Genomic DNA, 12,500 nt, shown 5'->3' on the forward strand with positions numbered 1-12,500 from the left:
GTGAGAATAATGTCTAAGATGAGAAAAATAGTCAAAATAATCTAAATGATATATTTTTTTAGTATTTAAAAAGGTTTTAGAGGCCATATAAGCACACCCTTCTATTTGAATATTCAAATATTTCAGATTTGCATTAAATTTGATCCACAATCATTAGATACCAATTAAACTAGATTCCCTGAATTGCAATTTCTTTTTAAGGCCTTTAATTTAGACATTTTTTTTAAGATTCAAAATCAAATGACTGATTTTTGATAAAAATTGAAATTAGAATTCTAGACATAAGGTTTAGTATTACTTGATTTTTAATTTTTTTTAAAGGGACAAAAAAGTGGTGCAAAACAGTTCTGTTTGAAAAACAACTTTCCCCTCCTGGAATGGGTAATATTCTAGTTAAAATAAACATTCTATAATGATAATTGTCTCGACTAATCTATCGGCTTTATGTACATTTTCAAATCCTTTTAGACAATATTCATCTTGAGACATTTGGATTCCATATGTGTAATCTATCTATCTATCTATCTATCTATCATATGAAAGGAACCCTGTGTGTGTGTGTGTGTGTGTGTGTGTGTGTGTGTGTGTGTGTGTGTGTGTGTGTGTGTGTGTGTGAGAGAGAGAGAGAGAGAGAGAGACAGACAGACAGACAGACAGACAGAGACAGAGAGAAAGTTTCCTATGGACTTGGAAACATCTGGGCCTATTTTTTTAAATTTCACACAAAGATACTTGATGTGTCTGGGAGTGTTCTTATATAGATTTTGTATCAGAATGCGTTTGGTAAATATTGAAAATCAAAAATCGAAAAAATCTGATTAAAGAGGGAAGTTCGATTTTGACCAAAGTTAACACTTTTATACAACCTAACATCACACGTGCGTTTGAGAAGTTTTATCACCACTCAATCAGAAACGCTTCACCACATAAAATCAACAGTAGGTTCTTTTATAAGACAGGGGTGCATTTAAAATGAATGCTTCTTTTTAGAGCACAATTGAACCATGATACTTGATTTTTCTACATTTAACTTTAATTCAAGTGATTATGTAAAAATAATTTCATAAAATCAACAGTTGGTTCTTTGATAAGACAGGGGCGCATTCGAAAATGAATGTTTCTGTTTAGAGCACAATTGAATCATGAAATTTGACTTTTGCATGCCAACGTTTTACAAGGTCATATGATGAAGCATCATTACCATATGTTTCTTTTTTGTTTCATCAAAAGTCTCCTATGGCGTGCGTCCTTTCAAATACAAAAACCGGATCACTGCACGACACTTAACAAGTTCAATTTCACACAACTCATACAGATATATATCATTGCACATGCAAAAGTTCAACTAAATCAAACAACTGAAAGTAGGTCAAGGGTATTAACTATTGAACGTCCCTCATAGATTTTTGCTAGTTTATAAAATTTTAGCAAAACATGAACATTGAAGATGTATTATTTGTACTGATTGAACTATTGTTCTTATTTTGATTGTTATTATCACAATGTTTCGGCCAATGTAACCTCCGACCTTCTTCAAGAGAATAACAACCAAGATGAGTAAAGCAGTTCAAACAATCTAAAAATTCGGAGACATTATATGAAATGTATACAGATCCGAATTCATATGAAAAAATGGAAACGACTGGATGCTTTCATAAACGCATCAGACATTTTGAATTCTAACAACTATGGTTTGTTGGATAGGAGATCAAAAACGTTTTGTTTTTTTTTTTCACCATTTACCAATAAGAGCCATTGTCAAAATACACCTGAAGAAGGTCGAAGGTTATATCGGCTGAAAGGTGTGAGAATAACAAACAAGATGATTCAATTGTGCTCTAAACAGAAACATTCATTTTCGAATGCGCCCCTGTCTTATCAAAGAACCAACTGTTGATTTTATGAAATTATTTTTACATAATCACTTGAATTAAAGTTAAATGTAAAAAAATCAAGTATCATGGTTCAATTGTGCTCTAAAAAGAAGCATTCATTTTAAATGCACCCCTGTCTTATAAAAGAACCTACTGTTGATTTTATGTGGTGAAGCGTTTCTGATTGAGTGGTGATAAAACTTCTCAAACGCACGTGTGATGTTAGGTTGTATAAAAGTGTTAACTTTGGTCAAAATCGAACTTCCCTCTTTAATCAGATTTTTTCGATTTTTGATTTTTAATATTTACTAGACGCATTCTGATACAAAATCTATATAAGAACACTCCCAGACACATCAAGTATCTTTGTGTGAAATTTAAAAAAATAGGCCCAGATGTTTCCAAGTCCATAGGAAACTTTCTCTCTGTCTCTGTCTGTCTGTCTGTCTGTCTGTCTGTATGTCTCTCTCTCTCTCTCTCTCTCTCTCTCTCTCTCTCTCTCTCTCACACACACACACACACACACACACACACAGGGTTCCTTTCATATGATAGATGTATTGTGGATTAAGTCACTGCAGGGTGGTATGTGAAGCTTCCTTTCAGCACAGAGCAGGAACTCAATCGATTTAATTAAAAAATGGGTGATTTCACCGATTTCGACGACAATAAAAGTATAGGAGGGTGGAACATTTGTAGACTTTCATTCAATACCGGACAGTTTGTCTTTACAAAGTCTATGTTAACCTAAAAAAATAAAGCTTTAATTGAGACATAACGCTTGAAACTGACTCTAATCAATGGAGACTAAACTGAAATATGCTGCACACAAAGCAGGTTGAGATCAGTGCTATAGTAAGCACATCTTTTTTACATATATTAATAACTAGCAGGGTGATCCTACGTTGCCCTGGATTGAATCGCCCGGGAGGAAGCTTCACATGCCTCCATGCAGTAACTTAGTCCAAAATATATGTTATTCTACATTGCACTCTAGAGAACCGACTGTTTCTTTTATAAAATTATTTTTTAAACGTCTAGTCAAGATATAATACTACTAAACCTTATGTTTTGAATCCTTAATCAAAATTTAATCAAAGTCTATTATATGATTCCTGAGGCTTATGCTTAAGGTGTCCTAAGGAGAATTTAAAATTCAGAGAATTTGCTTGATGTGTGTCTAATATGGACGAAATTCTATGTAAATCTGAAATATTTGAATTTTCAAATGGGATATTGTTTCCATATTATGTCCCTCCCCTACAACCCTTTAAAATACTCCAAAGAAACTGAAATTTAGTGAATATTTATTAATTGATATCTAATAATGATTATTACAATTTCACAAAAATCGGAGATAATTGAATTTTCATCAAGGGCTTACACCTTCCCCTGATTTGCTCTCTTTGTATAAAACTGAATTAAATTAAATGTAGCCATATTACTCACACTGAGGCATAATAGTTATGTTCCAAAATTCATAATGATCGGTTAATTAGTTTATGAGTAAATCCTGTGCACACACACACACACACACACACACAGATATATATATATATATATATATATATATATATATATATATATATATATATATATATATATATATGAATACCTTTTATGTAAAATTTCAAATGTTTAGACCAGAAATTGTCTGAGTAATTTCGTAGAGACCGCAGAGGTCAAATTTTTTAAAACTTTGATCCCTATTATCACCCCTTAACATTTATTGTTTTGGGCTCAAATCAAGTTATTAAGTTAGATCCATGTCCAAGGAACGTATATCTAAAATTTCAAGTGTGTAGACCAAAAATTGTCGGAGGAGTTTGGTAGAGTTCTCAGAGGTCAAATCGTTAAACTTTGACCCCTTAATAGCCAAATTTTTGACCGAAAACCAATCACATCGATGTTCCCAAATCTCAGTACCCTGTATATAAAATTTCGAGTCTGTAGACTAAAAATTGCCAGAGTTATTGCGTAGGGAAATGTACACACACACACACACACGTTCACTTTTATAGATATATAGACTAGCATTTCAGCCCGGTGTTGCCCGGGTGGTTGGATGTGTGTGTTGAGCAAAAAAAAAAAAAAGTGGTAGTAGGAAGGCAGGCTTGAACCCGTACTGCAAAGGAGAAAAAGAACGGAGAAAAAACCTGATATCTTTGCTGTTACGACCACCGCCAAACCGGAAGTGACGTAGGTTTTAATTAAGGCTAGACAATCGAAAGGAGAGGATAACTTTCAAAAATATCTGCGAAAAAAGCGACCCCCCTGTAGAAAAGTGCCCAGTTGAAGGTGAAGATATTAATGTTTTTAGCCAATTTTTCGATACTTGTCGTCTGAAGGGTCGAGCTTCAAAACGATACTGATCTTGTAAAAATCCGTTGCCTCTGTCGAAAGTTTTAGGCAGACATGCAAACATGCATACATACATACATACATTTATATATTGTTAACTAAAAATTTTTGATCCAAACCGATTAAAAAGCTTGTCCTATCTCTGAATACCCTTTATGTAAAATTTCAAATGTTTAGACCAGAAATTGTCTGAGTAATTTCGTAGAGACCGCAGAGGTCAAATTTTTAACTTTGACCCATATTATGATCCCTTAACATTTATTGTTTTGGGCTCAAATAAAGTTATTAAGTTAGATCCATATCCAAGGAACCTATATCTAAAATTTCAAGTGTTTAGACCCATAATTGGCGGAGGAGTTTGATAGAGTTCTCAAAGGTCAAATCGTTGAACTTTGACCCCTTAACAGCCAAATTTCTGGCCGAAAACTGATTACAAAGATTTTCCCAAATCTACTCTGTATATCAAATTTCGAGTCTGTAGACTGAAAATTAACAGATTTATTGCGTAAGGAAATGTACACAGACAGACAGACACAATATACATATACTAGCAGTTCCGCTCGGCTTTGCTTGGGCCCTATGTACTGTTCATAAGGTTATGTGCATATGTATATATTAAAAAGTGTGAATATGTAAAGTAATGCCTTCTGTATGACAGTCTTCCTTAACTACCATAGAGAAAAGACAGAGAGAAATTTTCACTTTTATAGATATATAAATAGATAGATAGATAGATAGATAGATAGATAGATGCGCCACCACCGAGAATCAAAGCCAAAACGTTAAGCTCATGATTTATTTTGCCTCTGCCATCAATGACTGGGCTATAAAAACATGTTTACTGCAAGGCTAAAAATTAACACATGAACCAATAGTTATTACGTTATGCATTCGTAATGTCCACGTTCGACCTTCACCTGGCAAATTTCATTTTTTTTTTTATTTTCACACTTTTGCACCGATTTTTCCTGGCTAAAATCCAAATATAAAGTTTTGCATGGATTCAAATACCTTATATATGAAGTTTCATGTCTGTAGACCAAAAACTCTAGGAGGAGTTTGGTAGGCAAAATTTGTTAAACAAAAATATATACGTATACATAAATATATATGGAAACAATTGTGTGTTTACTATAAACTTTTTACGCAAATATTATGCAAGTATAAATCATGTAGAATATCTGCATGAATATAATTACACGTAATAGTTAACTAAAGATGATTATCTCATTAGAAAACCGAAGCAACAAATAGGGAATTAATTAAAATGAATGTTTAAAAGAATATGCAAATGGGCTAGATCTTTTGCTAGTGAATGCAACCTCACAACCCATATATAAGAAAATTGTATTTTCTTTTTAAATAAGAAAGCGTGTTTTTAATATGGAGATCAATAAACACAAAATAAAAACGAATTCATAGGAGTATAGATAGATATATACAGCTGGAAAAATAGTGTGATCCTTCTACCGATCCAGTATGCAATTCTCTACTTATATAAGAGCCAGGTACGCCCAAGGATGGAGTACTGTTGCCACATCTAGACAGGAGTTCCTAGAAAGTCCTTATCCTACCTTGACAGAGTTCAAAATAGACTTTGTAGCCCAGTAGGGGATGCTCCTTTCTCTTTCCTGTAACTTCTTTCTCACAAAAGAGATGTTGCAAACCTGTTTCTGTTTTATCGTTATTTTCATGGCAAGTGTTCGTCTGAGCTCCAATTTATGGTCCCCCCCTTGCCAAACTTTCACGAGAAATACTAGTCTAGTTGAAAACACTATCAATAATTTCCCCCACTCTTTATCTGTGCCTTAACCTAAACATAGATTCCATGAACAAAGTTCTTTCTTAGAACTGCACACCTGCGGAATTCTCTTCCGTTTGCCTGCTTTCCAGCTGACTACAATATGGTCGTCTTCAAGTCCAACATAAATAAATTCTTGATGAGCCGTTCTTAAAGTAATCCAGTTTACTAAATTTCCACAACTAACGATTACTATGTTATTGTCCTATTGACGACTGTACACTCTTTAACTCTTATCCTCAACTAGCCTCTGGGCCTTGATAAATAGTGACTCCTATGTAAATATATATATATATATATATATATATATATATATATGCATACCTAAGTTTATATAGATAGAGATTTTCATGAAAGTGTAAGATCTATAATGGAATTATTTTCGAATGATGTTAAATAACTGTTGGAGTCATTATTAAAAATATGAGGGGCGTTCAATAAGTAATGCTTCTGACCCACTTCTCATTACAGTAGAGCAACGACACTTATTTGTCTTTCACTGCATAGGAACCAGCTACAGTTACGCATTTCTCCCATCGTTTAATGCAGCGCTAGAAACGTTTTTATAGAACGCCCCATGTTTGTCCCCCAACCACGACATCTTTACAACGTCTACGTTAACCTCAAAACATAAAGCTTTAATTGAGAAACTGACTCTAACCGATGGCGGCAAAACTGAAATATGCTGCACACAAAGCAGGTTGAGATCAGTGCTATAGTAAGCACATTTGTTTACATATACTTATAACTAGCAGGGTTACCCAACATTGCCCGGGGTTGAATGATAATCAACAAATATTTCACACTCCTATATTTTTATTGTTACCGAAAGCCGTGAAATCGAAATATAGATATTCATAAATGAAGGCTGCATCATCCAGGAAAAACTTTTTCAAAAACAACTTCATGGCTGGGAAGAGGCGAAAGTCAAAGGGTGAAAAGGTCAGAAAAGTAGGGAGGATGAGGAAGGATTTCATAGCTACATTCCTGTGCTTCTGATCTGGCGACATGCATCTTATGAATAGGAATGTTATGTTGCAGGAGGAAGATACCTTTGCTGATCTTGTTCCACATTTTGAGTTTGATAACTTTGCTTAATCTCCTCCAAAGTAAAGAATAATATTCTTCTGTAATTGTGATACACTTTGACAGGAAATCTATCATCAGTACTCCATCCTAGTCCCAAATTTACACTTCTAATGATTACTATGTTAATGTCCTTTTGACCACTGTACACTACTTAATCCTTTCCTCGAGTGGCCTCTGGACCTTGATAAGTTGTGATACCCTTGTAAAAAAAAAGAAAGAAAAAAAGTAAACTGTAAGCATAACCTTACACGTGAAGGGTTGTGCCATTGCCTTCTTTGGATGTAATGGGTCAAAGTGCTTTCACTGCATTAACTGAGCTTTGATCTCTGGATCATAGTGATAGACGCACATCTGTGCAATCAGTCTTTCGAAAAACCTTGACTCTTCTTCTTGGCACATCTCCAAATTTATCCTCGAGCACTCGATGTGTTCTTGTTTCTGGAAATGTGTCAGCAACCTGGGAATCCATCTAACAGACATTTTATGCATTTATAAATGATCATGAATGCTAGCTTTCACAGACACTACTAATCTTGACTTCTTGAGCTATTTGGCAAATAGTAATGTGTCAATCTCCCAAAATGGCTGATAGATGCCTCATCAATGGCAGAAGGAGGGTGACCAGGTCTAGGAGTTGTTTCCACAGATTTTCGGCGATGTTTGAGTTCACGATGCCAACGATTTACAAGATCATATCATGGGGCATAATTACCATATGTTTTTTTTTTCATTTCATCGAAAGTCTCCTACGGTGTGCGTCCTTTCAAATACAAAAACTGAATTACTGCACAACACTTAACAGTCTCAATTTCACCCCTGATTTAATTCAAACACCTATAAATCTTAACCCAATTAGTTTAGAGCTACTACTAGTGAATAGGTGTCTCTATATGTGTATGTATAAAGAAAATTTAAATTTATAGAAAGCAATACAATGCAGAAATGTAACGGATAGACACAAACTGAAGCAAATTAAGATATAATGGTGAAATAAGCTATGCAGATTTATATTCATTGATTCAATATATATGCATATTTTTAAAATTTTGTATGTATTGTGTTTTTACTCGAGTCAGCTTGGTCAGATGGGAGATCCGTATTATAATATTTCGGGAAACCCCTTCGTCAGACATGTGTTCGACTTTCACAAGTGCATATTAGGACTATTGTAAACTTGAGTAATTCTGCAGAAATTGGAAATTCATTTTATTAGTTTCAAAAATCTATTATTATTAATTAAACTTAATAATATAGGGTTTGTGTTAATACTCAGTATTATTTATTATTATTTATTATATTTATAGTGGTCTGAATAATTACACTTAAGACGAGAAACCAAATAATACAAATTATCAATCCTCATTTCAAAAATTCAGAAACATGATCTATTTTAAGTCAAATTATTATTCTGTCTCGTTGTTGCTGCTTTGTCTTTTCAAGCAAAATGATAAGTTTTATGTTTTTTTTTCTTCTTGTGTTTTCAGCTCCATTCTTCATCAAACATTTACCACACACAATCGATGTCCTCGAAGGCTCAGATCTACGCTTGGACTGTACCGTTAAAGATAAACCTAAAGTGGGAAAATCTCAGAATGAAGGTGACTACCATATAGTTGAGGGGGGTGTTACAGGAAAAGAAGAACAAGAACAACGAGAAGGTGAAAGTCGGACACTGGAGCCTGCAGGGGACATGACCTCAGGTCATGCCTCTGTTTCTGAGATGACCTCCTCTACTGCTGCTGCTGCTGCTGCTGCTGCCGGCAGTGAGGAACAATCTAAAAACATTGATCCATCTTTTACTAAGAAATTTGATGATACATCTGTAACCGAGGGTCAGGATGCTGTTTTGGAATGTAAAACCTCTGGAGAGTCAGACATCAGATGGTGAGTTTATTACCTCTCTGGTTCAATTAGTCTAATCTTTCAAGGAGGTGACCTCAGCAAACACCAATGAAGCGACGATCAAAACAGAATAGGTTTCTTCCCGTAAAAAAAAAAAAAGAAAAAAATCAGAGAGATCAAGGGACGTCACTCTTACAAAACTCGTTCTTGTGAGAGATGTTAAAACTCGCTAGACAGTTAGTTTTTCTTTACTTTTTTTCTTTCTTTTTTTTTTCTTGAAGCTGATAACAGATAGCTGACCAGTTTCATTTTCTAAAATTACCTTTCTAACCGGCCCTTAAACAACAACAACAACAACAAAAAAAAAGAGCTCCTATTATTTTCTTATAGCATGAGACATCTCTTTAAATTAAGTCTTGGTCCCATGCTTTATAGTGTTAAACTATATACATACATTTATCCTTTTTTTATAACTATTGTTAAGTTTCTACTTCTTTTTTTTCTTTTCTCAACTAAGTTTAAAAATTTATATTTGTTCAATTTCTTGAAATCCGTCCAGCCATTCCTTAAAGTGAACTCCGATATTGTATTAAGCAGATAAATAAACAGACAGTTTTTATTTATTACCTGTTAAAAAAAAAAAAAACGTTTTTGTGTGTGTTTTGATTTTTGTTTGTCTTTTTTTGTTTTCATTTTTATTTTTTTGTTGTGTTTTTGTTTTGGTATATACAATAAGTAGCATAGACTTTTCGCAGAGGGCCACCCATTTCCAAATAGAAGAGGAATTTGTGAAAAACTCTCAACAGTGAAGTGGTCACATTAATATATATATATATATATATATATATATATATATATATATATATATATATATATATATATATATATATATTAAAATATTCAGAATATAAGATAATATATATATAATATAATATTATTTCCACACTCAAACATCGTCACAGCTCACACAAGCCATGAAAGCCAACAAACCGGAAGTCAAAGACTCGAGTTTCGCCCTCATTTAGACTCATCAATTAAACACGTTCGAACTCGGGATTTGAAACCCTAATCTCTTGGATACGAGCGAACACCCTGCCACTTGAGCACCTGTGCCACACAAAAGAAAGTCTATTAGGTAACACAAATCAAGTAAACTGCAGTGAAGTCCGACCATGGAATGTATCTACTTCGTCTCAAACAAGTTGGGTGGTCATCCAACCAACCCGATGTCTCACAAGAAGGAGCTTTACACTTGCTTGGACGATGTCATCCAACAAAGCTAACCTAGCGAGCAAATTATTATTATAATATTCAGACTTTCAAATAATAGACTTTCTTGTGTGTGATGTGGTTGCTCAAGTGGCAGAGTGCTCACCTCACATGCAGGAGATTAAGGTTTCGAATCTTGCATTCGAATGTGTTTAATTAATGAGCCCAAATGAGGGTGAAAGTCTTGGACATTCGGTTTGTTGGCTTCCATGGCTTGTGTGAGTTGTGACGTTGTTTGACTGTGGAAATAATTATATATATATATATATATATATATATATATATATATATATATATATATCAGTTGTATGTAATTCTGAAGACATCTTCGGCTGCGGTCAAATTATTTTTGACTTGTCAGTGCAACGGCCATTGTTCTTTACTGTCAGCAACAAAAAAAATATATGCAGATAAATATTATTCCGTGCTTCCTGACATAACACTCCAGGTAATTGTTAAAGATCACGTCGAGAGTAGAATTTGCGGAAAAAATTCTGTATAAGCCATAACTCATCACACTTGTAACCTCTTCATCGTACATACCCCTCGACAAAGCAACAACGTCCCACCCCTTCACTGTAGAGGTTGTGAGATGCTGATAAGCCTTCTACTCTAATAGCATCTTCCCTTAGACTGTTAGACTTTAAAATTCCCTCATTGTTTCCTGACTATAGTGACATGCAGAAATTTAAATGTAATGTAAACCAACAACTTGCTCCTCATATAGTCCCCTGTAAACATGATCACAAATAGTAACCAAGTGGCAATATGCCTTGTTTGGGGTGAACAAGATTTAAAAAAATGGTTTTATGTTGTTGTTTGTGTGAAATATTATTAAATGAGGAATCAATTCAAATAAATGAGGAATCAATCAAATTAAATGAGGAATCAATTCAAAATATTATTAAATGAGGAATCAATTCAATGTAGCATTATGCATGTAAAGTTGAGAAAAGCCTGCTTGAAAAGTGTCAAGATGATGTGAATAAGCGAAATGAAAACAAGATGGCGACTAGGTGAAGTTCGGTCGCCATCTTGTTTTCATATCACTTATTTACATAATATCGACATATTTCAAGTGTGCTTTCCTTAAATTTACATGCATTGTGTTAAATGGATTTTAACTCGAAATAATTCCCCATTTATAATAATATATATAAACCATTTTTAATGTTTATACAGAATATTTCTCGTAGGTGATCATGACTTTTGAAGACTACCATGCACTCTAGTTCTCTCCTAAAAAAATATTAATTTTAGTTAATACATACTTGTTATTATGATTAAAATCCGGTAACCAAATTTACAGAAAACACTCCAGTATTATGTTTTGGAATAGAAGATAATTAATTTTATAATTTTGCATTAATTTTTTCTCATAATAAAAATAATAATGATAATACTGCGCCCCTGTCCCCCCTCTCTGCTTTTTTTTTCTTTGCGTTACCATAAACTGACGTCACACAAAATAAGTGACTGTGAGGAGAGGAAGCACTAGCCAGAGTTCCGCTAGATGAGTGCAAAGAGAACTGGGACCTTGGGGAGGTTTATTGCCACCCAAATTCCAGTGAAGACAAATGGTCGCTGGCAATGAGAAATCAATGGTAAGCGGCTGTTTCAATAATGCAAATTCATTTGCAAAGGTTATCAAAAGAGGTGAAGAGTACTGGAAATCTGGGGAGACTTATTGTCACTCAGACTCCAGAGAACACCATAAGTTGTTCTCAAAGAGAAATCTTTGATGATGGCCTGTGTGACTACTTCTAGTGATTAAATAATAAACTACTTAATTTTTATTTTCCATAAAATTTGGTTATCAGTTTTTAATCACAATAAGATGTATGTATTTTCTAAAATTAGAAATTTATTTAGTATATTTGCAAAGGAGTGTTATGTCAAGGAGCAACCACTAGATGTTAAAATTGGATTTAAACGAGCATATTTTTTCTTTTGGTTTGAAATATGTTTTTTGTGTGTTGTTTTTTTGTGTTTTTTTAATTCTTCTATAAACTTGAACTTTAAGAAATCAAACAATTAAAAAAAAAACTATAAAAAATGGGAAACAAAAAAAAAACACTTGTTTGAACTGATTGCCCTCAAATTGAGATTTTCCGTCATCCACATAAAATGATGAATTTGTTTCGATGTGCAGATTCCTATCTTCAGTCTTCAGCCTGAAAATTACTTATCCTTGCGTGTGCAAAAACACCATGGTTCTCGGTCGATCGAACTTTAAGAATCTGAAAACATTTCCGTCCCTATAA

At 33.8% G+C, this 12,500-nt stretch overlaps 1 protein-coding gene across 1 annotated transcript in view; it reads left to right on the forward strand.

Moving 5' to 3' along the window:
- Window positions 1-12,500, forward strand: part of LOC145241627 (uncharacterized) — a 377,797-nt gene that overhangs the window by 232,963 nt on the left and 132,334 nt on the right. Inside the window, exon 31 of the mRNA XM_080104710.1 lies at window positions 8,610-9,009. Within this exon, the coding sequence (XP_079960836.1) occupies window positions 8,610-9,009 (400 nt within the window). The remainder of the gene's footprint in view (window positions 1-8,609; window positions 9,010-12,500) is intronic.

This window comes from Euprymna scolopes, chromosome 20, assembly GCF_053919585.1.
Source record: "Euprymna scolopes isolate OS-2025 chromosome 20, ASM5391958v1, whole genome shotgun sequence".
Classification (NCBI taxonomy): domain Eukaryota; kingdom Metazoa; phylum Mollusca; class Cephalopoda; order Sepiida; family Sepiolidae; genus Euprymna; species Euprymna scolopes.